We start from the raw sequence: 27,568 nt of genomic DNA, 5'->3' as shown, positions 1-27,568 counted from the left end.
GACTGAGAGCTCTGCACACATGCGCAGCTCACTTTTTGAGCTGCTATTGACTATTATCGTGCATTGGCAACAAGAATATAACTCCAGTAAATGTACGCCATCAAACACAACCATAGATAAAATTGAGAGAGAATCATTTTAATCAAAACTTCAGGTCTTAAAAGAACACATTTTACTGTTGTTTTTACACCAATAAAAGATAGGTAACGAAATGCTAAAGCTCGTACTACGATGAAATCAAGTGAAAATAGCAAATGGAATCATGTAATATTTTTCCACAATACTAAACATGCCCACAGCACAATCTGTTAATGAAAAAATCATTTAGTTCACAAGACGTATTAAATTCATATTTTGACTTAAAAACACATTGAATAATGACAAATTACCTTGTCTCATATAAGTAAAGGATCTAGATATTTTATGCTAACTAGAAGCAAGGCAATTCGCTCCAAATTGAGCTAAATATTGTGAAATACACTCATGTTCGCCATCAGCCAATTTCCTAACCAAAACATTGACCGCTTTGTTAGTATTTTATGATACAATAATATGAGAATACATACAATATTATTGGATACCTTTTTAAAAGATTCATGAAAAAGATCCATATTCATTGTGTTTTTATTTCATAAATATACGTAGCCAACAGCAGCCTGACATCTCTCAATTATGCTGATTTCGGTCCGATTCTGATTCCCGTTTCATGTCCATTTTTTTTTTACCGATATTTCATAGTCAGAATGCATTGAACCTCCACAATTGGCTTATATTAATAAATTACTAAATTATATGTAGTACACAGTATAATGTAGGCTAGGCTACTTATTCGTATGTATACGATATATGTACCATGATATCATCATCATCGTATATGTGAGGCTAATTGTTAAATGTAATTTCTCTTTGTACTGAATTATCATAAGCCAATGTGCATTGAACCCGGGGAATTAGCTGAAATTAATAATTACTATGCCATATATGTATAAAGTATACTGTGTAGTGTAGGCTAGGCTACCCTATATGTAAAGATGGTATTGATTACCCTAGTGTAGGCTAGGCTAGTATAATATTCCTAAACTAAATTAACATGGGCCAACTTACATCCAAATCATCTTACGACCAGCTGGTTGTAACCAATTGCAGTCATAAGCTGATTACTATCTGTATTATACTGTTTAGTACAGACTACATCAATTACAGTCATAAGTGTACTGAGTAGTTCCACAGGTCATAAATTAACAAACAATACACTAAAAATGATTTGGTAACTCAAGACAATTATTACAGAACTGAATATTATAATCAATAAATTTAACAACTGGCCAATTTATCTACATATATAAAAGCAATAAATCAAGGACAATACATACCAAGCTTTTGCTTGTATTCATCAAGCAGATACCGTGGTTGCAAATGCAAGCGTCCCCTTGTTAATCTTTTACGGACTCTCATAGGCCCTTCAGTTTGGTCAAGTTGCCAAGATCTTTTAAATAAAGAAAAAAAATGCCATACAATGATAAATATTTCAAATGCAAAGAGCTAAAAATATGGTAAGGAGATATAACGGGCAGAGTAATATGAAACACAATTTGAAAGATAATATTTCAAGAGCAAAATGCATTTACTACAAACTTGTACCTTTGTAATAAATGAACCTCTAAAAATGCTTTAAGGATATCCAGTAGCTCACCGATTTAATGGACCTCAGTAGTATATCGTACTTCCGGATGTATCGGCGCAAAATGCAAATATCGATTTGAGGATTTTTGCCTCCAGATCAAGTGCTGCACTGTTTCTTTATTAATTTACATGGCTTTCAACTCTAAAAATTATACTAAAGCGTTTACTGTCCTGCAGTTTATATTAAAAATAAGGCTTTTATCTCAACTTTCTGGGTACAGTACTGTTTGTTTATATAAATAAAATCCTTTACTGCAAAAAATAAAACAATGACTTCAATACTGTACTACTGGTTCACAATCCCATATCCAAGAACCTCACGGCAAGCTGTGTTTTGATTTTTGAATTTTTCGGATTTCGGAACTGAAGGTTGTTCTTAAATACACAAGCATATTTAATTTCCAACAATAACATTCCGTAAGACTAAAAAATATACAGCATCAAAAAGAAATGCAATTTGCATATATAATCATGTATCATCTGACCTCATGTATCATGCAATCCTTAAAATATTGTCCCAAAACAAGATTTCATTTATATATTAGTGAAAGATACTTTCGTCATATTATCAGTAGATGTGCATAATATGCACAATATACTAGGCTAGGCTTCCTATGCTCATCCCATTTTCGACAGATTTCGCCAATAACGCTTATGTAGGTTAGTTTTTAAGTAATTAATAGGCCTATGCTTAACAAATTTCCAAATTTGTGGCTTATGTAAGAATTCATTAATATTTCTTACAATTAACAACTAACTGCTACTACATGTAAAACAATGGAATAAGAAACAGCAAATACTGTATTGACATAAACAACAGAATCGACAGACATTTGCCAATGTTAGTTGCTTTAACTAACACACGTTTAATAAGTTACGTTACAGTTGTTTTGTTAAAAACTTTTTTATTGTAATTCCATAAATAAAAATAAAGTATTTTTCATTCATCCATCACACAATGTAGAAGGTGGTGCTATGAAAGTATGCCACTAACTTTAACCCTTAATGGGCAGATCCTCTCATTTGAGTAGCAATAACAGGTTTTGGGTGGTGGACAGATCCACTCGTGAGCAATATTACACACCATCAATTTGAAGGAATTGAGCGGTAAAGAGTTTCCACTACTTCTAAGGACCATAAATTCACTAATGGTAACTTTTAGACTGGCTAATATCAAGACACAGGCAGCTCATGAGCTAGTTGTGATTTTGACTTCATGGGAGCAAGTACTGCCTCTATTTCTCATGATGTATTTATATTTGCTCATAAATATACCCAGAGGTTGCTGTTGGTTTTAGCTCTTATCTTGTATGATAGTACTATGTCAGTTATAATTGTAATTTTGTAAATAAAAGTGCAAAGAAATATTAGAAAAGACATGTACATTCTTCAATCTCAGTAAATTTACGTAAATATTTTACAACATATATACTCAGAATTTGTTAACTGATTTTAGTTCTTACTTGTTTTCATATTGTATGAGCCAGTCTGAAAATTGCCATTAATAAATATATGGTCTATTAAAGTAATGGAACCTCTTTCCCACCTAATTTCTCCAAATCCATGGCACGTAATATTGATACTCACCAGGAGGTAATCTGTCCACCACTCAAAACCTGTTATTGCTACATTTGAGAGTATCTGTCCATTACGGATTAAAGGTGTCAAGTTGATAAACCCTGCCGATTCTCTGTGGTGGCTTCTATGGGTACGTATAAGCAAATTACAATTTTATTCAACCTTCATGCTATGGAGATCTTAAGGAAGAATACCAGTAATTTAAAGCTACAGATTATAAACGAGGGTGAGTAAAACGAATGACAGGCAGGCAAAGTGATGTCTGGAACTTGTGAAATCATACTTACTGCTTATAAAATCATGTAATGTGCACATTTTAAAACAAAATTTGTTAATTTACAAGAAAAACTATCTGGATTATATTTCTTCTAGCGAATAATGGCAATGAAGATGTCAGTAGAAATACCAAATGCAATTGGCTTACAATGAAAATGTTTATATTCTGTAATACAGTAACAATATGATATAATACTTGCAATATACTGTACTGTAATTGGATATAGCAAGCAAACACCCTTAATTTAAATCATTATTTTTATAAATATAATAGTATGGTTTAACTTTTGCAAATTACTTTTCAGTACTATACGTATATACAACAATATATTGGAGTTTCTTTTACAACAGTGTAGCCTCGGACACTTATCCATTTATATCGGTGAGCTACTGTACCTATTAATGTGTAATTATAATAACATTACCTTGGATATGAGTCTGAAAAATGCCAAGTACCCCTTTCATGACAAAGTATTTCAATCAGACTTCTCCATCTATGGGTTAGATGAACATGGCAACACTGAGAATGTTTTATTCCACTGAGAACAAATTTACGTTCCACATTCTGTCGATCCACAACAGTCCGTGTAAGGCGACTGCACTCAGCAGCTACCTGCTCAAATATATGGCTGTTTTTTCCCATTAATCTGTGAAAGAAATTTCAGGTAAAATCCGGATAACCTTGCTAAGCAAAATAATTAATCAAATAATGTTGGCAGTACTTACACTACAGTAAAACAAAAGAAAAATAGCACTTCACTTTTCAACTGATTCCCATTAAAAACCTGTGTAAATTGTATTTTCCAGTATGTTAGACAATACCTCAAACCTTAAGTGTGATTCAGTTTCAGGCTCATAATTGCTAGATATGTCAATGTCCAAAAATAAGAGTACCTTGTATATCATTTCTTAATACATCAGGCTGTTTATTGCTATTTCAAATAAGGAAATACTTATCACCTAGTTACCTTTTATCCATTTTTGTATAACGCTCAACAATAAGGTTGGAAATTTTTGCAGCTTCATCCTGCCACTGCTTCTTCTCTTCTATCACAACACTCCACTCCCTCATAGCACCATGTGGTGGATATAGCTATAGAGAGACGTAATTATTTGAAGCGTGATGGGATCAAAACAGAAGACACAGATTTTACATTAGCCTTAAAACACACGTTGATAATGAGTTCCAGTATGCAACTTACAATTTTAAGTTTTATCACTAAGGAACCTTATACTGTACAGCATAACAATTAAATCAAGACATAAAAGATTTGACTTACTTCTGGAGGTGGTAAAACATGAACAGTACAATCCTCTAATATCTCCAAAACCGTTTCACAACTTTTGATATCAGACTCTTCCAGCTTTTTCTCATTTTTGTATCTTAACTCATGCAAGAAGATTCCAACCTTGTACATTAACTGAAAGTTAAAATGAATGGGCATTAATTAAGTACAGTAATATCAATAATACCAAATAACCATTTATATACTTTAGTTCAATTGTCACTCCATATGCCACTAAGTTTTTTTTTACCATATGCCAGTGCAGTAATTTTGTTTAAGAGCTCATGTCATCCTAAATTTCTTAAAACAAAAATTCTGCTATAATAAAAGGTAATATCTGACAATATCAAGAGACAAGCATTATCGACACGATCTGAGTTTCAACCACAGACTAAGGGAGGAGCAAAAACGAGAAAACCTGGCCTCTGAATCCTGGGCTTACCCAGAAGTAAGACTCAAAGAAAAAGTTCCTTCTGAATGAGTTCCTTTATCTAGTGCCTCACTCACAGGCTCAAATGGCAACCAAGTGAAACTGTAGAGAATGAGAGGCATGTCCCATTCCAGAACCCCAAGATTGCAGGATGGGCAAGAATGTTTGAAGCTTGTCATTCGCTGGGATAATTCAAAAGTGGGCAACTACCAATGCCCTCCACTGATGATATGGCTCACTGCAAGGACTGAGGAAGTGTCTCAACATCAACAACATATGATATCCCACTTCCTTAAAGATATAAACTACCTATGGTTCCACCACCTGTCACTTGTACATTGTCCATTGGCTTGACATGCATCTCTTACTTGTGAGAAGCTGAAAAGGCGAGTTCCAACCTCATTATTCCCCTCCCTTCATTCCCTTACCTCCCTTCTGGGCTGGGGCTTGAGTTAAGTATATCTTAGTTTAACCAGAACACTGAGCTGGTTAACAGCTTTCCCAGGGCTGGCCCAAAGGATTAGATATTTTTACATGGCTAAGAACAAATTGGTCACCTAGCAATGGGACCTACAGCTTATTGTGGAATCCGAACTACATTATATAAACAAATGAATTTCTAATAACCAGAAATAAATTCCTCTAATTCAACATTGGCAAAGCAGAGGCTCAAACTCGCGACTACCAAATCAGTAGGCAAGCACATAACCCACTCGTCCTACGAGGAACCAGGCTGGGGCTTGAAAGAAATCAAAAGGACTGAGAAAGTTCAAAGTCCTTCCTACAGCAAGAGAAAAGCTAAATTTATAACATGGGTTTTGACTAGGGCTGATCATTCACAGATCCCAATGCTCATGAACTAGTTCCACAAAACTTCCAGAGAAGAACAGCTAAACTGGGAAGAATCCATGGCAGTCCATTCCAGCTAAAAGGGTTCTTTTCTAACATGTTGAAAAATTAGTAATTTTACACATTTAGCTAATTGTGAAAGTGGTAGTTACACCTTTAACTAATTGGGAAAGTGGTAGCTCATGCCTTACCAGCTACTGTCTTAATTTATGTAACCCAAGCATTAAAGTTTTTGAATGTCTATTGGAAAAGTGTCAAAATCCTTCTGCTGTAACCATCCATCAGTTCTTTGAAGTTGACACTTACTGTCTGCCAGATATCAAAGTGGAACAGGTAAAATGCTTGGAACCTAGGGCAGCAGCCTTCCAGTTAGATGGGGCTTTTTTTTTTCAAACATGCTGGAGAACTGGTAATGTTACATTATCTAATATGGAAGGGATAGCTCATGTCCTCGTGATTACTGCCAAATTTCTTTAACTTCAGCAGTAAATTTTCTGAAAGTGTGTTAGGAAAGTGTCTAAATGCCTATGCTAAAAATAATCATCTGTTCTCTGGTCAATAGTTTAGCATCCATAAGGGCTTGAGTGATTTGATACACTTCTTTAAATCTTCAGTGTTGTATAAACAACCTTTAATTCTGATAAAGAAATTCATATGACTGGGCTCTGCTGCTTTTGACCAGGTGGTGAGAGATGGGCATGGGTAAAGCATTTCTCAGTATTATTATGGAATAATATAAAATGATATTGTCATGTTACAATAAAGTTTTATACATACTTACCTGACAGATATATACGATTAATGGCCCACCCAGCCTCCCCGCAGGAGACAGGTGGAAGAGAAGAATTCTGATTAGAAAACGGGAATGGTTCCTAGTCCTGCCACCCAGGGCAGGGCGGTAGATCACCTGACCTACCGGTAGCGTGTGCCGCGAAATTTGAAATTCTGTCGGGGACGACGGAGTCTATAGCTAAGTATATATCTGTCAGGTAAGTATGTATAAAACTTTATTGTAACATGACAATATCATTTTTATACATTCAACTTCCCTGCCAGATATATACTTAGCTGATTAGCACCCATTGGTGGTGGGTAAGAGACAGCTAACTACTGAAATAGACAGGTAAACAACATATGTTGTAGGTATTAATAAACCTTGGTTCCTACCTTATTAGGCTGAAGACTTCGTGGCTACTGCCTTGGAGTCTGCTTAGCCTCAAGAGCCTCAGCGAGATATTGATCTATGGCTAAGAGTTCTTGTGGGTCTGCCAACGGGGTCTTATCCACTTACTCGGCAGAGCCTAAAGGCCTTTGTCATTGGGTGCTATTCCACTAACATGACAATACACCTTGTTCAAGGAGCACAACACCGATCCCGATCACCTGATCCTAACATCCATGTTAGTTCTAAGATTGCAAGGAGTTATCCCCGAACTCCTTACAAACAACCAAAAACTCGAAACATAATTACAGGTAATGACCGACTTACGACCTATGCAACTTACGTCTGATCGACTTTACGACTATTATTTTCACCCTTTTCGGCAGAACGTGCATACGAACGTACGATACTTTTTCCTGCGGCATCCGTGCATCTCTCGGGTCCCGCGCTCACTCAGTGTTGCCTGTAGCTCCGTACTGAACGCATCTCTCGCTCTGCTGTGTTCATTTTTCAATAACTTTGTGTTAATTTTGATCATTTTTGAAATGTCTGCCAAGAGGAAACTGTGTTTATCTACTCCTCAACATGCCAAGAAGGAAAGGAAGGCCATTGACTTGGACACAAAAATGACAGTGATTAAGCAGTTCGAAGGGAAGAAAGTGAATGTGATCGCACGTGATATGAAATTATCTCATTCTACTGTGTCCACGATTCTTAAGGATAAGGAAAGGATTCGTGATGCTGTGAAAGGTTCTGCACCCATGCGATCGACAGTGATTACGAAACAACGCACTGGCCCCATCCATGAAATGGAAAAATTATTGCATGTTTGGATGGAAGATCAAATCCAAAAAAGGACACCGTTAAGCCTTTTTACTGTGCAGATGAAGGCTAGAAGTCTGTTTCAGACTTTGAAGGAACGTGCTGGAGTAGAGTATAAGCAAGAATTTTTGGCAAGCGTTGGCTGGTTCAAGAGGTTCAAAAACGATTCCAGCTGCATAGTGTTCGAGTGACTGGAGGAAGCAGCGATGTGCGGATGAGGACGGAGCTAGCAAGTTGTCGACAGTCTCGATGAAATGATTACGGATGAGGAATATCTTCCAGAACAAATATTTAATGTTGATGAAACAGGTTTGTTCTGGAAACGAATGCCAGAACGCACACTTACATCCATAAGGAAGCCAGTAGCATGCCAGGATTTAAAGCTTTTAAGGATAGGCTGACTCTACTGCTTGGTGGGAATGTCGCGGGGTTCAAGCTGAAACCCTTTTTAATTTATCATTCAGAAAACCCACGAGCATTCAAGAATGTAAGCAAGTACACTTTGCCTGTCTACTTTCGCTCTAACCGTAAGGCATGGATGACGCAGACACTTTTTGAAGACTGGTTTGTCAACTGTTTCATTCCTCAAGTGCATGAATACTGCCTAGAGAAAGGGAATTCCTTTCAATATTTTACTGCTGCTCGATAATGCGCCTGGACATCCACCTCACTTAGCTGATCTGAATCCTGATGTGAAAGTGTTTTGTTGCCACCAAACACCACTCCAATTCTTCAACCTATGGACCAAGGTTCGATTGCAACATTTAAGGCAAACTATTTAAGAATCACCTTTGCGCAAGCCATAGCTGCTCTAGATGCCGACCCAAAACTATCCCTACGAGAATTTTGGAAACGCTACAATATTCTGCATGCTATCAAGAATGTGTCTTCTGTCTGGGAGACTGTGACGGCGAAGTGTATGAATGGCATATGGAAGAAGTGCGTTAAACGTTATGTGAATGATTTTGATGGATTTGACAGTGAACAAGAACTTGATGTGATACGGGGAAAAATAGTGAAACTGTCAAAAGAGCTTTCCTTGGATTGTGAAATAGAAGATATTGAGGATTTGCTAGACCACGCTTCCGAAGAACTTACAAATGAAGAGCTGATTGAATTGGAAGAAGAACGAGTGGCGGAGGAAGAAAGAAGAGAAGCGGAGGATGAAGAGTTGCCAGAAAGGAAATTTACCGCCAAGGGATTATCAGAAGGATTAGCTCAACTAAATAAACTCCTTGCACATTTCGAAGAAATGGACCCAAATTATGAAAGGTTTGCAAAGATTGAACGGATGGCACACGATTTGTTTCGTCCATATCGTGAAATTTACGAGGAGAAAAAGAAACAAACAATCCAGACGAAACTCACCATGTTTGTGAAACGAACAACTCCTCCCGTCACCCCGACCGTCGCTTCAGCTGATGAAGTCAACGACCTCCAGTCAAGCACCAGCGATGCCAGAAGTCTTTAATTTTATTATATTTTCCTGTACTACATACTAGTTTTCAATTGTATTTTTGAATGTTTTCTATTTTTTGCACCTGTATTTTGTATTTTTCAACATTAAACAAATTGTACCGTAGCATCCAGTGTTTAAATTAAACCTGACAAAAGTAACAACAGGAAACAGTATGATGCATAGAGAAACGGGTTTGCTATGAACTTAACAAACGTAACAATACATAAGACGCAATTTCGTGTACGTAGAGAGACGTTACAGACGTTACAAATGGTATAAAAATTCCAAGAAATCATAACTAAAAAAGGATGAATTTTTATATGAGCATGACAAACAAAGTTTCTCTCTCTCTCTCTCTCTCTCTCTCTCTCTCTCTCTCTCTCTCTCTCTCTCTCTCTCTCTCTCTCGTCCTTCCTCTCTCTCTCTTCAGTGAAAGCCTCGATTCGATAGAATTTTTTCCACGTAATCATAGGCGTACGAGGTGAAGTTTATTTGGGAGGGCAACACCTAATTTGCCCGAATTTTCATTATGAAACAGTATGATGCATGGAGAAACAGTTTGGACAAACGTTTGCCGAATGTAACAGTACGTAGAGAGACGTTACAAATGGTATAAAAAATTCCAAGAAATCATAACTAGGAAATACAATAAGTAAATTAACTCAAAAGGATGAATTTTTTATATGAACGTGACAACCGAAGCATTATGAAACAGTATGATGCGAGGAGAAACAGTTTGGACAAACGTTTGCAGAATGTAACAGTACGTAGAGAGACGTTACAAATGGTATAAAAAAATTCCAAAAAATCATAACTAGGAAATACAATAAGTAAATTAACTAAAAAAAAAAAAAAGGATGAATTTTTATATGAACGTGACAACCGAAGCATTATGAAACAGTATGATGCGAGGAGAAACAGTTTGGACAAACGTTTGGCGAATGTAACAGCAAGGAGTAGTAATGTCGTGTAGAGAGACGATATAAATGGTATAAAAATAATCATAACTAGGAATACGTACAATGAAACTAAAGAAAAGGTTGAACCTACAAACGTAGCAATATGAAACAGTGTGATGTGTGGAGAATGGGTTCGTCTGACGACTTTGACAAACGTTAACAGTAAGGCGTAGTAATGTACACGTCATTACTACGCCTTACTGTTAACGTTTGTCAAAGTCGTCAGACGTACCCGTTCTCCACACATCACACTGTTTCATATTGCTACGTTTGTAGGTTCAACCTTTTCTTTAGTTAATTTATTTTGCTATCTTTGTTTTCTTTAGACTTCTTTGTATTTCCTAGTTATGATTATTTTTATATTTTTATACATATGTGTGAGATGTTACACATGCTACAAAAATGTAAAGAAATCATAACTAGGAAATATAATACACATTCTAAAGAAAAAGACAGCAAAATAAACTAGCTAAAGAAGGGGTTGAATTTTTACATACGTATATGAACTTGTGAAAGGGTATCGTAAAGTACTATCGTAATACATATATGACAGTAAGAATATGCACTAAGAATGGTAATACAATGGTTTTAATGATAATGAATGTTAAATAATAATGAATTATGACTTAAATATGATAATATAAGTAATAATCTAAGAAAATTTTGATAAAATATGACTTTCAGATGATGTCAATATCATTACACAATATGTATATGTACGATAAACTCTACGGTAATTTAGCAGACTCGACATGCGTCCAAATCGAGTTACGACTTGTTTTGCAGAACCAATTGCGGTCGTAAGTCGGTCACTACCTGTACACGTTCATTTATACAAAATATACAAAAAAAAAAAATTTTTGTACCCCCCTACTAGCCATACATACCCTTGATCCCCTACCAGCAATGACACTATGCGCCCGTGCGACATCCGTGAGCTTGCTAATAGAAAACCAAGCACATATCTGACAAGAGGGTTTATGTACGATAAAATTAAAATATTTTAAGGATCAGTCTTTGCTCCAAGACCCAGAACTGTATCTGCTGATACAAATGGACCTAGAGAGAAGCACTTCTCATAAGTCACTTTCACATCCTTCAGGTAATGAGACGCAAACACTGAATTGCACCTCCAATAAGTAGTCTCAATGATATTTCTAAGAGACATATTCTTTTGGAATGCCAGGGACGTTGCTACTGCCCTCATCTCATGGGTCTTAACCTTTAGAAGACCGAAGGATTCCTCCGAGCAGTTCTTGTGTGCGTCAGTAATTACGCTTCTCACAAAGAAGGCCAAGGCGTTTTTGGACATGAGTCTTTTGGGGTTCTTCACAGCACACCAAAGACCTTGTTGACAACCTCCCATCTGTTTCTTTCTCTCTAAATAAAATTTAAGAGCTCTCACTGGACAGAGAGACCTCTCTGTCTCTCTGCCTACGAGGCTAGATAGACCTTTTACCTCAAAGCTTCTGGGCCAAGGTTTTGATGGGTTCTCGTTCTTCGCCAGAAACAATGTCTGGAACGAGCAGATAGCAGCATCTTCCTTGAATCCCACTGTGGAGTCCAGAGCGTGCAATTGCTCGTCCTCTTGGCTGTAGCGAGAGACAACAGGAATAAGCATTTCCTAGTGACGTCGCGGAAGGAAGCCAGATGTAGAGGCTCGAATTTATCCGAGGAAAGGAATTTCAGGACCACGTCCAGATTCCAACTAGGTGTTCTAGGAGTTGCTGATTTTGAAGTTTCAAAGGATCTAATCAAATTATGTAGATCTTTGTTATCTGCAATTTCAAGCCCTTGATTCCTGAATACTGAAGACAGCATGCTTCTGTATCCCTTGATTGTTGACACAGATAGGTGCGATTCCTCTCTCAGAAAGAGGAGGAAATCGGCAATGTTAACTATAGAGGTACTGGAGGAGGACAGCTTCTGACTCTTACACCACTTCCTAAAGACTTCCCACTTCGATTGGTATACTCTTCTCGTCGAAGATCTGCGGGCTCGAGCGATAGCGCCTGCAGCCTTGCGAGAAAAGCCCCTCGCTCTGACAAGTCTTTCGATAGTCGAAAGGCAGTCAGAGCGAGACCGGGGAGGTTGTGATGAAACCTCTCGAAGTGGGGTTGTCTGAGTAGATCTGGTCTGCTTGGAAGAGATCTGGGGAAGTCCACTATCCACTCCAGTACCTCCGTGAACCATTCTTGGGCTGGCCAAAATGGGGCTATTAGTGTCAACTTCGTGCTCTTTGAAGCTACGAACTTCCTGAGCACTTCCCCCAGGATCTTGAACGGGGGAAAGGCGTAGGCGTCTAAACCCGACCAATCCAGGAGAAACGCGTCTATTGCAAAGGCTCTCGGATCTTCCACTAGAGAGCAAAAGATCTCTACTCTTTTGGAGAGGAACGTCGCAAACAGGTCTATGTGAGGTCTCCCCCACAGGGACCAAAGACTTCGACACACTTCTGCGTGTAGAGTCCACTCTGTGGGAAGGACCTGATTCCTCCTGCTTAGTCTGTCCGCTCTCACATTCTTTATCCCTTGCACAAATCTTGTGAGGAGAGTTATGCCTCTTTCCTCTGTCCAGGTTAACAGGTCTTTTGTTAACTAATAGAGGGAGAAAGAGTGCATCCCTCCTTGCTTGCGTATGTAAGCCAGAGCCGTGGTGTTGTCCGAGTTTATCTGTATCACCCCGCCTCTGACTATCTCCTCGAAGAACCTTAAGGCTAGGTGTATGGCCACTAGTTCCTTGCAATTGATGTGCCAGGACATTTGTTCCTTTGTCCAGGTGCCTGACACCTCCCTTGCTCCTAGCGTCGCTCCCCATCCCGACTCCGAAGCGTCGGAAAATAACACTTGGTCTAGGTTCTGCAGGGCAAGCGACACGCCTTCGTTCTTCTGAAGAGGAAGGATCCACCACTTCAAGTGATCTTTTATCTCTTGTGGAATTGGGAAGGTGTCTGAGAGTTGTCCCGTCTTCCAACTCCACACCCCTTTCAGGAAAAACTGAAGAGGGCGAAGGTGAAGCCTCCCTAGAGAGAAGAAATTTTCTAGCGAGGACAGAGTCCCTAAAAGGCTCAGATAATCCCTCGCTGAACTGCTCTCTCTCTCTAAGAAGTTCGAGATTCTCGACAAACCTCGAGTAATTCTCTCTCGCGAAGGAAATACCCGAAAACCCCGAGAATCCATCTGAATCCCCAGATAGACCAAGCTCTGGCTGGGGATCAGCTGCGACTTCTCGAGGTTCACGAGTAATCCCAGCGATTCTATCATCTTTCTTGTTATTGATAAGTCCTCCAAGCACCGAATCTCCGACTTGGCCCTGATCAGCCAGTCGTCGTCTGTAGAGGGAGATGTTTATTCCCTCTAGGTGAAGCCATCTTGCCACATTCGCCATCAGGTTGGTGAAGACCTGTGGAGCTGTAGACAGGCCGAAACACAGAGCCCTGAATTGAAAAATCTTGTCTCCTATCATAAATCGAAGATATTTCTTTGACAAATGGTGAATGGGAACGTGGAAATATGCATCTTGCAAGTCCAGAGAGACCATCCAATCTCCTGGACGAAGAGCTGACATTACTGAGGCGGACGTTTCCATACGGAACTTCTTTTTCTGAACAAAGCGATTCAGAGCGCTTACGTCCAGTACTGGTCTCCACCCCCCCGATGCCTTTGGTACTAGAAAAAGGCGATTGTAAAATCCCGGGGAGTGTGGATCCTGCACAAGTTCGATGGCCTCCTTTTCCCACATTTGTTCCACCATTTGAAGGAGAGTCTTTCTCATTACAGGGTCTCTGTACCTCGCTGACAGTTCCCGAGGCGTAGATGTTAGGGGAGGACTGTCCTCGAAGGGGATTACGTATCCTTTCTTTAGGACTGAAACTGACCAAGGGTCGGCTCCCCTTTTTGCCCAGACTCCTGCAAAGTTCAGGAGTCTGGCGCCCATTGGTGCTTGAAGGAACAACAAGTCATTTTGTCTTCTTGAAAGGTCTGAAGGAAGACCTTCCTCTCTTGTCAGAGCTCTTCTTTCTGGCAGGGGGACGAGCCGCTGCACCTCCACGAAAGGGCTGCTGAGGAGGACGAGAGTCCTTTTTATTCATAGACACTACAGGATGGCCCTTCTTGGACGTTTGTACAAGTAGGTCTTGTGTCGCCTTCTCAGTTAGCGAGCGAGATATATCCTTCACTAACTGAGAAGGAAACAGATGATCTGACAGAGGGGCGAACAATAACGCTGTCCTCTGGCTCGGAGAAACCCCTTTTGATAACAGGGATCCATAGACTGATCTCTTCTTCAGAAGACCAGCACCAAATAGGGAAGCAACTTCTCCCGAACCGTCTTGTACTGCCTTGTCCATGCAAGACAGGACGCTATGGAGAATCTCTGGGTTCTTAAGAAACTCAGGGTCTTTAGATTTATTAGCCAGAACTCCGAGTGACCAATCCAGAAAATTGAACACCTCTAAAGTGACAAAAAGTCCCTTTAGAAAGTGGTTCAACTCCGAAATGCTCCACGTAGATCTGACCGATCCTAAAGAGTGACGTCTGGAGGCATCCACTAAATTGGCAAAGTCCGCATCTGCCGAAGCAGGAAGAGAAAGACCCATAGTCTCTCCTGTCCCATACCAAATACCTCTCTTTCCATGGAGTTTGGAAGGAGGCATGCAGAATACAGTCTTTCCCAACTCTTTCTTATTGCCCATCCAAGAATCTAAAGATTGGAGGGCCTTCTTCATGGAAATTGCAGGTTTCGTTTTCAGAAAGGCTGAAGATTTCACCGTAGCCGAGCTCGAAAAGAGAGAACGAGGAGAAGGAGGAGCCGCCGGACTAAGAGAGTCTCCAAACTCTTGTAGTAACAAGGAGGCTAAGATCTTATAATTTGAGAGTCCCTCATTTGCAGGAAGCTCGTCATCAGACAAATCGTCCAAACCTCGATCAGACGAAGGAGAAAGCTCTCGTTTGGAGGAAGAGTCTTTCCAAGACCTCCTACGATCTGAAGGAGAGGAGCTTCTGTTTGGAGAAGAGTCATAAATTCCAGAAATGAGTCTCCGACTCCTGCTCCTGCTCCTGCTCCTGACTCCTGCTCCTGACTCCTGACTGGCTCCTGACTACCTGACTCCTGACTCCTGACTCCATGACTCCTGACTCCTGACTCCTGACTCCTGTCTGCTCCTGCTCCTGCCTCTGCCTGGGTGACCTCCTCCATCCTGGCCTCCTGCTGGGTGACTCCTCCACTCCTGCCTCCTGGCTCCGCCATCTGGGTCCGACTCCACTCCATTGGCTCCTGCTCTGGCTGACTCCTCACTCCTGTCCTGCTACCTGTCCTCTTGGGTGACTACCTCACTCCTGGCCGGTGCCAGACGCCTGATCGGCTCACTCCGTAAGGTTGACTCCACGATCTTACAAGAAGCCTCACCTCGAGTAGGAGCATCGATCCTGGCAGCAGATACCTCCATACGTCTGGAAGACCTTTTGATAGGAAGGGAAGAGTCTTGCCTTCTAGGAGGCTCCTTTGAAAGCACTCCTACAAAAGACGAAATCTGCTCCTGCATAGCAATCATAAACCTCTTAGTAACCTCCTCTTTATCCTCTTCGGGAGGAGGGGAAGGAGGAGGGGAGGAGTCCATAGCCTCCACCTCCTGACTCCTTCTAACTCTGGTTGACAGAATGGCTCTTCTTGCCTTCTTAACTCCCGAAGGAGACTCCTCAGGGAAGTTTTCCGGGTTCGAGTCAATCGTCGGAGCCTTCCAGCTCTCTTCAGTGGTCGCGAGCGATCTGAATCCCTCCAATCACGTCTCGGAGACGATGATCCCGACGAAGAAAAACACTCACGCAGGACGCTTTTACAATAGCGATCCCTGGCAGTCTGGGGTGTCACAGAAACCGCCGAAGGGACACCTGGTCGGTGGGGATTCTCCACAACCTCCTTTCGGTTTTCGACATTCCTTCTCCTCTGGGCATGTGAGCTTGGAAGAGGTCTAGACCTAGGAGCGTTGCGGAGCCGACCAGATGCCCCCTCCACTACACTGGGGACACTCATATCACTGTCCACTGAAAAATCACTAGCCTTACCTTGCAGGGCAGCCATTTTGTTTTCCATTAACTTGAAGGCCGCTTTTAGATCCGCAAGTTCTTTCGCTGAATCTACAGGTTCTGCAAAAGGAGAAGGGGCTGAAATGGAAGGAGAAGTAGCAATACTTACCCTTGGGGAAGATCCCAAGCTAGGAATTAGTTCATTAGATCTCGAACTACTTAAACTTCTAGAAGAAGCCTTCCTCACTCTTTCTCTTTCTAACTTTTTCAAATAATTAGTTAGATTCTTCCATTCATTCTCACTCAAATTCTCACATTCCTTGCAAGTATTAGTGAAAGAACATTCATACTCCCTGCAACCCTTGCATACAGTGTGAGGGTCTACCGAAGCTTTCGGCAACCTCACCTTACAGCCTACATTCACACGTCTCACAACCATTCCCGTGTCAGACATTTTTAAAGAAAAATCCAAAATCAAGTCCACAAAACAGTCCACAAAAGCGTATGCCAATCCAACAATCCAGATACGTCACCAAAAGTCAGTCAAAAAGATCAATTGCCGGTGAAAAAAGAAAAACCAATCGAGAGGAACCAACAACAATGTTGACGGTCCGGACGACAGAAGAATTCTGAATAGAAAACGGGAATGGTTCCTAGTCCTGCCACCCAGGGCAGGGCGGTAGATCACCTGACCTACCGGTAGCGTGTGCCGCGAAATTTGAAATTCTGTCGGGGACAACGGAGTCTATAGCTAAGTATATATCTGGCAGGGAAGTTGAATGTATAAAAACAAAACTTCCAGAGAGGAACACCTAAGCTGGGAAGAATCAATGGCAGTCCTTTCCAGATAAAAGGGTTCTTCTCGAACATGTTGAAAAATAAGTAATGTTACACCTTTAGCTAATTGTGGAAGTGGTAGTTCATGCCTTAACAGCTAACTCCTAAATTTATGTAACCCAAGCACTAAAGTATTTTGAATGTCTATTGGAAAAATGTCCAAATGCTTGTGCTGTAAATATCCATCACTTCTTTCAAAGTGGAACAGGTAAAATGGTTGGTACCTAGGGCAGCATCCTTCCAGTTAGATGGGGCTTTTTTTCAAACATGCTGGAGAACTGATAATGTTACATTATCTGAATGTGGAAGTGATAGCTCATGTCCTCGCAATTACTGCCAAATTTCTGTAACTCCAGAAGTAGATTTTCTGAACGTGTACTAGGAAAGTGTCTAAATGCCTATGCTAAAAATAATCACCTGTTCTCTGGTCAATAGTTCAGCTTCTATAGGGGCTTGGGTGATTTGATACACTTCTTTGAATCTTCGGTGATGTATAAAAATCCTTACATTCTGGTAAAAGATACTCATGACGGCTCTGCTGCTTTTGACCAGGTGGTGACAGATGGGCGTTGGTAAAGCATTTCTCAGTATTATTATAGAATTTTTACTAATAGACTTATATAGGCATTATAGTGAATAAAAGAATTAACTTCTGGAGTCCCTAGGCTTACTATGATTTCAATGTACTAATGATGTGTGGTTTGGCCAAGAAAACTGCTGTTTGTTAATGCAAATGATACTTCTCTTTATGTCAGTCTCAGCTCCTGATGGTAGACCTGGAGCTGCTTAGTCTCATAAGAGATTTAGTTAAACTCAGTGCATGATGCAAAATATGAGAAACAAAGTCGAATCTTCACCCTCAACCCCCAACCACAAAAAATCTGATCTCACTGATAAGGTTTCCTTATAGGCAAGTCTTTTACAATTCTATGTGAGGGGAAATTAAGAATCAAATAATATTTCTTGTTCAGTTGCACGAAATACTGGTCCTATATTGAACAGATAAAGATACTTGCAGACCTGTCTATCTTGAGAAAATGTTTCTGTTATTCTCTCATCATAAATTGTTCCCAGTTTGGTCTTTAGTGGCCAATTTGCATCTTTGCTGTTAGATAAAACTTTGGAGTTCTAATAAATTTCCTATTTCAGCTCAGTATTTAACTCAGGCACCACAGTTTCCTCATATCATTATGCATGCTTCATAACATTTTTCATTATACTAATAATTTTTTGGATTCAAATCTTCCCATATTAAGCCATCCACCATACACTACTCTATTTGCAGGTAACTTGGCCGTCTTGCTCTCTTTTAAGAGGATCTAACCTCAGGCTTCATTAGGTATCGTTCAACTGTGACCAAAGAATAGAATGGTCTTCCTGGTCAAGTAGTTGAATCTCTGGACCTTCAAAGTTCAAACTGGGTGCAATAATTTTATTTAGCACATTCACATGAATGTCATTTCCTAATTTTTTATTTCTTTTTGTACATTACTTCTCATATATTTTTGTTCCTTTTTTCTCTTATTTCTTTATCTGTACTGGGCTGTTTTCCTTATGGAAGCCCTTCAGCTTGTGGTCATCTGTTTTTCCAACTGGGGTTGTAATGTGGTTACTACTATGTAACTAAAGGGTTGTGATAGGTTACTAATAACAACAACATTAATGCTAAAAATGCCTACTGTGATTGATAATCTGTAGTAATTTGCCATAAAGGGTAGTCCACTTAATGATTTACAAGTGAAAATGGGGTTCTAATTAAGATAAAATACCTTGTTGCAGAATTTCTTGATAGTACTTTTCCTGAATATTTATGCAGCACCATGACTATATAAAGTCCAAACAGCAGCAGGCCAAAAGAACTGATTTGCTGCATAAAAACCTTAATTAAAACCATGTCACTTATGAATTTAAAATTTAGCTTAAAATTACATTCCTGTCACTTTGTATAATTTCATTTCCTTTTCAGTGATAGAAATGAAACATTTCCAATAAATACTGAAAGGGGAAGCAACAATCATGAAATAATTTCTGAGAGCTTTAAAACTTGAGTGCAAAACATTCTTACCTGCTATATTTGTAATCTTTACTATTTGGACACTAGTTTATGCTACCCAATTTCACTCAAAGACTAACCAGAGAAAAGATCAGATGTAGGTGAACTCTTATAGAAATGATCAACCATTTAAACACACAGCAACTTTTTCAAGAAAATCCTACCTGGGGATTTGACTTTGTGGCATACAGAAGAATTCCTTTGGCTTGTGTGTGAGTGGCCAGTAACTGTGCTGCTCGAATCCGTGTATATGTATGAGTTCTTGGCGATGTTACCAAGGCTAATAAATGAGTTAAATGAAGACGCAAAACATCCTGTGATCCCCACACCATTCGTTCCCATCCGCAACGATCACAGCTGCCAGTACCTTCATAAGAAGAAGAAAAACTTAGAATATTCTATGAAAAACCTGCATATCCATATACCAAATATAATCACACAGTTGATTTCCCTTTGACTGCAAGAATATATCCTTTAAGGGCGCTGGCTGGCCAATATAGGGCAAAAAATGCAAAATCATGAAAAAATTAATGGAGCTTCATATGGCAATGGAGAATGCGTAAACGAAATATTTCGTCAAAATTCTTCTTTCTTTCACAGTTACAGGGTAATTAGTAAAAGTAACTCAATAAGCCAAAAACATTGATGCATACAAGAAAATACAGTATTTCTTCAGTTATCGTAAATTTTGAAATTATTATCAAACAAATTGAGAGCAATGGCAACTGTATAGATTTCAAGATTCACAAGACGGGAAGACCGAGCTTAGCACCCTTCAATGCGAGCAAAAAGATGAAAGAGAGCACACGTTCGAGTTTCACCTCTGACATTCGCTTGCTTTTATGTCTGTTTTTCTTTGTTTTGGCAAGGTTTTCATCATGCCACAGAGGAATAGACAAGGAAAACATCTCGCTAACATACAGAAAAAGAAAATTTACTCTAATAAGAGTTTAGAAGATCATAACATCAGTGATATTAGCGGAGTTAGTGAAGGAGAGAGAGTGTTGTGTAATGAGGAGTGCCCCATCTTGCCTGACGCAGTGCTCCAGGCTACGATCTTTGAGCAAAGGGATCTTCATTTTTTATTAAATTATAATAAAAAACATAGTTTTGGTTTATTAATTCTCAAAAAGGAATATGAAATTCATAATAATCCTGATTTATTGACATAGTCTTTGTGAAAATACAAAGAAAAACTTTGAAAGCCCGTTATCTCAAAACTATACTTATTGACCTTCAAATACTATCTTCTCCCTTAGTTTTAAAGCTATAGCATTGAAATTTGGGATATAATTGAAATTTGGGATATAACTTAGAAAGACATTATAGAAAAATCAAATCTAGCCCTTTTTTCCAATTTTTTTCATTTTTTTTTTAATTTTTTCCCTGATTTATAGGGTTTATTTTTTTACCAGTGAAAAATTCATAGCTATCAAAAAATTACTTTTAGAAAAAAAACTCTACATTTGATTGGAGGTCTACATCATGTCTATATATGGTAGTAATCCCAGGTCTTAATATTAAGTATCAGGGAGGAGATAGAATTTGCAAAATGGTTATTTTCAGGATAAATCATACTGGCGTCACAAAACCAAAGGTCAGAGGTGAAAATCATATGTGGTTTGGAGATGTTCCAAGTCACTTTATTAAGTGGTATGAATGTCAAAGTCCTGTCCTTAAAAAATGGCATTAGCTGACCAGCACCCTTAATATCACTACTCTCATTATTGAAGTCTCCTGCAACTCATTAATGACTAAAACAGCAACACGACATAGAAAGATACACGCTTTGGTAAATAATACAATTAAAAGTAAAAAAAAAAAAAAAAATCTCCATAAAGCTGTTTCAAGAAGACATGTCACAACTGCATGACCTTCTATCAAGTTGGTAAGTGAATAACTTTGAAAATTTAACAGAGAGTTAATACAGTAACAAAATGGTTAACTTCATCAAATTCTGTACACAAAACAAAGACTAACACAGAAGGACAAAGCCATATTGTACTGTACGTATTACAATTCCAGGCCTTCATGCAATCTCCTCTGAAGACAAAACTGAAAAACTTTCACATAATAGTGCACTATAAAAGAATGTGCTGTAATTTATGAAGTTTTTAAAGACTATTACTCATGATAACATTCAGTTTTCTTATAGATACAATGCCTTGGCTATCATAAAAATGATTTTGCAGTTTCATTTCACAAACAAAACCCTACTGTGCAGAGTACTGTATACATAACATTGAATAGTTAAGGAATATTAAATCTACTGTAAATCTAAAAGAATGAGACTTTAGAGCTAAATTAGACTTCTCAAATATCTGCAAATTTCCTTACAATTCATATTTTAAAAACTAAATTTCATAAAAATAATCCTAACCTTTACGTTGCGTAATGGTAGCAGTGGCACACAGAAGCATTTCCAATAAGAACAAACTGAAAGCATCCACAGCATTTCCTGATGGCATTACACAGGCAACAGCTTCAACAGATGACCAGGCTGTGGGTAGAAAATTCTTATAATCTATGAATATAGGAAGGAAATTTAAAACTTAATATATTTGTTCTGGCCTAATGGCAAAATTAAAATTTTTACCACAAATCTTCTTAACACACAAATATTTCCATTACGTACAGCCAATACCCTACTTAAGAATGAGTTACTTTCCAGATGGATGTTCATACCTTGAATCATTCATAAGTTGGTTTTTAATACATATGTGGTGCATAATTCTTTTTAAATATCTAAATTCCTGAGTTAACTTGGGAGTCATAGAATATACTATTTTCACTGCATTTTTTAAATCATGCTGTATTATAAAGAATTACTTTGGATGCTAGAAAGGTAAAAAGAAAAGAAAATTTAGATTAATGCAACATTCAAAATTTGGCATTTTTTCCATGCTTTGAAAGTTATGAACTTGGAGAATTTCACCGGCGCAGCATCTGGCACTGGAAGTTCACAATGTAAACAATGGTCACTGCCATCTATTGACAAAAATACATACTAAACACTTCCTATAGGGAAAGGAAATATAGAAAATGGTAATTCATCAAAGAACGAGTTAAATCGGGAAGATAGAAACAAGTACATACAGTATGAATATTTTATGAGTATAAATGAGTAGTATTCTCATGATTGTATAAAGAATACTTGGTAGTTAATCACAAGAATACTTGGGATAATCAGGGAAGGGGTTAAAGGAACAGGTTCTTTTTCCTTGTGTTCTGTTCACTGCAAAAATTCTTGCTGGCAGAATAGACACAAAATTTGAACTTGTGAAACTGATGAAAATTGTGATTATCTTACCAGAAAGAAACACAAAATCAACGGCTCTCTGCAAAAGCACTTTAAACCTCTCATTCAAGTCTCCTTGGCTTAAAGGTTCTTTCTCCTTATCCTTATCTTTTTCTCTATCTCTCCTCTCTGTTACTATGGATGGGGAACTGCGACTCTGGCTGATGAACAACTGATCAGATATTGTATGGAAGCTGAAAAACAACAATTCATTATATTATTATATATAAATTCCAAGTTTATTATTATTAGGTAGAGCAGTTTAATCAGACTAACAATTTGAAACATTTGACGCCTAGCTGGTCCAAAGGATTTACATTCATTACTATTATTCCTTACATTTTAATTTGATAAATTGCAGTTTTTTTTAGAAATGTGATACAATAATTGGAAAAGTAAAAAATGCTGAAAAGTCTAGCATTTGCATAACTGGATTCTTTCCAAAACTACATACTATTTGCTGTTGACTGAAGTCAGGACATTCACACAAAAGGTGTCCACCTATTGACTCGCAATATCTGCTTACAAGGATTGGCATGTGGGTTATTCTTTACATTTCCATCAGTTAAAAAAAGTGACCAATTCAAAGACAGGAAAAGTTACTACAAAATTATGCTTTTTTGTTTCAAAGACTGTTATAATCCAATGATGGGTTTGATCAGTATGTATTTATGCATTGCTACATATGTCTGTCATTTATAAATGACAAGTTTTAGGGATGTTTTGTGGTCACTGACTGGAATAGTTATTTGTATTCTAGCCATAATAGATACCACTTTGGCTATCTTATCAACGCCTTCATTTTCCTTCCATTTATGTACACGGGAAGAATCCAATGTTTTTCAAGATTGACACTAATATCATATAATTTATGGAATGGAAACATGACTAGGTATACATGAGAATTTTTTAAGACCATTGCTTTGAAGGACTTCTACAGCACTTACATATTAAAAATTTCTTTGGTGTTATTTTCAATAATAAAGAATGATGAATTTATTGCACTAGCTTCTGTCTTGAAAACATAAACACTGACTGGTAAAGTTGAATTGAGTTGAATATAAAATTTAGGCCAAAGGCCAAGCACTGGGACCTATGATGTCATTCAGCGCTGAAATGGAAACTGACAGTACATAAAAGGTTTGAAAGGTGTAACAGGAGGAAAACCTCGCAGTTGCACTATAAATCAAATGTTAGGAGAGAGTGGAAAGTAAGATGAAGAAAGAGAATATGAATGGAGGTGCAGTAAAGGGAACGAAAGTGGTTGCAGCTAGGGGCCAAAGGCATGTTGCAATAGACTAAGTAATGCCTACAGTGCACAGCATGAGGTCCACTGACGGCACTACCACGCTACAGGGCACTGACTGGTAAAGACAACTGTTTTGTTTTATTTAGGGACATGGAAGGTCAGTGATTTTGCTTGGACTTCACAGTATAGTGATCCCAAGTTCAAGCCATGTCTGTGAGCTAAGGATGGGGGTTTTAAGGGGGTTCTATAAGTCTACTTGCCAAGACATCTGCAGCCACTGCCTGGTTCCTCCTGGTCCTAGCTTGGAGGGAGAGAGGTCTTGGACTCTTGATCACATTATATTTGCTCGGTATCTAGGACAGTGAGCGATAGCACAAAGGCTTATCTCTTGCCTCTGCTGCTCACAATCAACTTATATACCTGATGAAGTTTTGAAACCTTCAGTAAAATTGCATAATATGAACCATTTTATCATATGCTCTGATGCATGATGTTCACTGTAAGCATAACTCTTGGATAAGTAGTAATGTGTGATTTTTTAATGCCTATATTATCCAAGGAGGTAACATGCATGATCCAGAAAAAATAAGTGAGACAGTGTGAAGCTGTTTTCAGGTCCTACTGCTTGATAGATTTCAGTGGCAACAAGTCCTCACTGTTTCTTGTACAAGAGCTGAGGATGGGAGTTTGGAGGGCCTGTGGGCCTACCTGCTAAATAATCAGCAGCTATTGCTTGGTTCCTACTGGTTCAAGCTTTGGGGCTCGGGTGTTGATCATCTTAATATATGTTCAGTCTCTAAAATATTGAGTGACAGTTCAATGGCTTGTCCCTTCCCTTCTCTAAGCGACCTTTATCGTGCAAACCTTTACATCATGTTCCTATGTAGAAAGTTCAGTACATGTGAGACTTTTTTATATCTTATATATAAAGCTGGACTATCGGACTATCTATGTATGTGTGTGTATATATGTTCTCTACAGACAGCAAAACTGCAGAACCAAACCGAAGAAAAGTTGGACCATATATGTAGGTTTTATAGGGGATGGTCTTTAGCCAAGTTCAGTTTTGATCTGAATATCCAGCCATGCTAACTTCTTTAATATTAGCCGTTGAGAAACAAGAAAACGTTATTAGGATACATACAAGGAGTAGGCATGTTTCTGTCTTATCAAAATAATCTGGATATCTAGCCATGCTAGCTGCGTTGATAGTGGTAGAGAAAAAGATAAATATCATTGGGTTGCTTATAATGAGTAAGACATGTTTCTATCATGGCATCACAAAAATCTGGATATCCAGCACAGCTAACTTCATTAATATGCATTAATACTAGTAGCCGAGAAAAAAGATAAACATCATTGTTTCTATGATGGCATCCCAAATATCCGGATATCCGGCAAAGCTAATTTCATTAATATGCATTGTGAAAACCGTGCAGCAGCTATATAAATAAACTTTTGATAAAATTTGTTTCTCCTGTTGATCCAAGGAAGCTGGATGAATGTTCAACTTCATATAATTTTGACATAAATGATTGATGCATACCATGTTTATTAAACAAATTTTTATATGCGGCATTTAAAAGAAATAATATTTGGTCGTTCCAATAAAAGCAGTGAAGTTGCACAAATGCACTGTCAGCCTGGTTGTTTGTCGATAAGCTTTGCCGGATAGTGTAGTAAAATTGAGCGCTTACTTTCACTTCCTATTATCCAAGGAGGTGATAGATTCTGTAATAGTGAGAAAACTATAATTACACTAGAGGACTAAATGAGCCTGTTATCTCTGATTGAGAAAGGAGGAGAGTGGTTACTGATGGCAATTTCTCCTCGATACAATAAGCCCTAGGGAGATTTCTTGCTTGAATCGTTACTGTACTTAGCATAGTTACCAGGTAACAATGTAAGGAGAGTTGTGGACAATCATGTTTATTTTTTATTACATCCTATTTTCAATTATGTCCCATTGGTAATCATTTGGTTAGACAAGATTCAAGTGTACTAGGATAGATTAATTGGCCCTTCTTTACAAATTGACTGACTAGTCTCTGAAGTTGGTCCTGACAGCTACTTCATAAAGTAACATTAATGTTAATCAGTCAATACCCTAAGTAGTGCGAGATAAGTTTCCTAAGCAACGTTACAGCATCTTTTGCTTTCTCCTTTCATGTAAGCTATGAGTTTTTCATTTCAGGAGGATTAAACATTATTCCTGAAAATTTCACTGATGGATTAAAAGAACTACAGTTTTTCTCATTTTCATCTCATAATCATCAACATTTTCAATGCAACATAATGATATAATTTCTATCTAACATTCTTAGAGTTTCCATTTAACATTGTTTTTACAGAGGAAGGATTAAGGTTTTTCGATGGAGCATTACTAGCCAATGCATGAGGCTCATTTAGCCATTTTTGAGAAAGAAAGTAGTGCAACATATTGGTGGATATCGTAAGCACATTTATGATGTTAAAAAACAAGCCTTGTTGCCTACACTGTTATACATTACACTAAAAAGAGAAGCCCTGAAAAAACTCTTATATGCTGGCTATTTCTTCTGCATATTTTCTACCCATTCCCTTTTGGCATACACTAAAAATTTTGTAATTTAAGCTATATAAAAGCACCTTGTTTAGAAACTTGACATCAATGGTCAGATTATCTACTTCCTTTTACAACATAAGCAGTTTCTTCCTTTTCCATTGGTTGTAGTACTTTGCTGTTGTTGCTACTATCAACACTAATACTAGTAATATGCAACCTACTTTTACAATTTTCAATCAATGTTTTCCACTTTAGGATAACTTAAGGTAATAATTAAAGCCATTATTCTATATTTTGTCTAGTACTAGCTTAGTAAGCAGTCCCCGGCTTAAGACGGGTTCGGCTTATGACGTTCCGAGGTTACAACACTTTCAATTATATTCATCAGAAATTATTTCCAGGGTTACAATGCTTACGACGCCAATCTGTCGGAAGAAATATGACTCCAAAAATGCAAAATAATCAATACTATTTGACATTTTTTGATGAAAAAAGCAATAAAAATGCAGTTTACATAGTTTTAATACACCCAAAGCATTAAAAGTAGTAAGGTTTTCTTAGGATTTTTGACGATTTTCCGGCTTACGACGATTTTTTACTTACAGCGAGTCTCAAGAATGGAACTCAAGTCGTAAGCCGGGACTGCCTGTACTAGGCTACAACATATAGTACATACCTCCTGCTGAGTTATATTGCAAAACAGACGTATTAAAAGGTATTCATTTAAACATTTAGTATTTCAGGGGTGATGGGAGAAATAATGTACTTTTTTTTTACAATACAGGTGGTTCTTGGTTATCGGCTGCTTCACTCTACGATTCTACAGTTTTATGGCAGTTTTCAAAAATATCCATTAAAAAATAGGGTTTCTTATGACACCACCTTCGGTTATTGGTGCCATAAGTCACCCATCTGCTATGGCACACCATAGCGGATATTGGGGGCCTCATAAAAGCGAAAATTGCCATTAAGTGAAGCATGAAAGTCTAAGGGAGTAAAACATACATATGGCACTCTTATGGCGCTGAGACACTTATGGTGCTCTTATGGTGCCGATAA

The 27,568-nt window shown here is 38.3% G+C and overlaps 1 protein-coding gene across 1 annotated transcript in view; it reads right to left on the bottom strand.

The window, feature by feature from the left end:
* LOC135217916 (uncharacterized) overlaps positions 1-27,568 on the bottom strand; it is a gene marked incomplete in the record, with an annotated part of 536,838 nt that overhangs the window by 76,728 nt on the left and 432,542 nt on the right. The window contains 7 exon segments of the mRNA XM_064254001.1: positions 1,374-1,486; positions 3,963-4,184; positions 4,506-4,630; positions 4,818-4,958; positions 19,582-19,784; positions 21,798-21,917; positions 22,728-22,909. Coding sequence (XP_064110071.1) covers positions 1,374-1,486; positions 3,963-4,184; positions 4,506-4,630; positions 4,818-4,958; positions 19,582-19,784; positions 21,798-21,917; positions 22,728-22,909 — 1,106 coding nt within the window.

The sequence above is a fragment of the Macrobrachium nipponense genome, chromosome 9 (assembly GCF_015104395.2).
Source record: "Macrobrachium nipponense isolate FS-2020 chromosome 9, ASM1510439v2, whole genome shotgun sequence".
Lineage (NCBI taxonomy): Eukaryota > Metazoa > Arthropoda > Malacostraca > Decapoda > Palaemonidae > Macrobrachium > Macrobrachium nipponense.
This window is presented reverse-complemented; position numbering and strand designations above follow the sequence as displayed.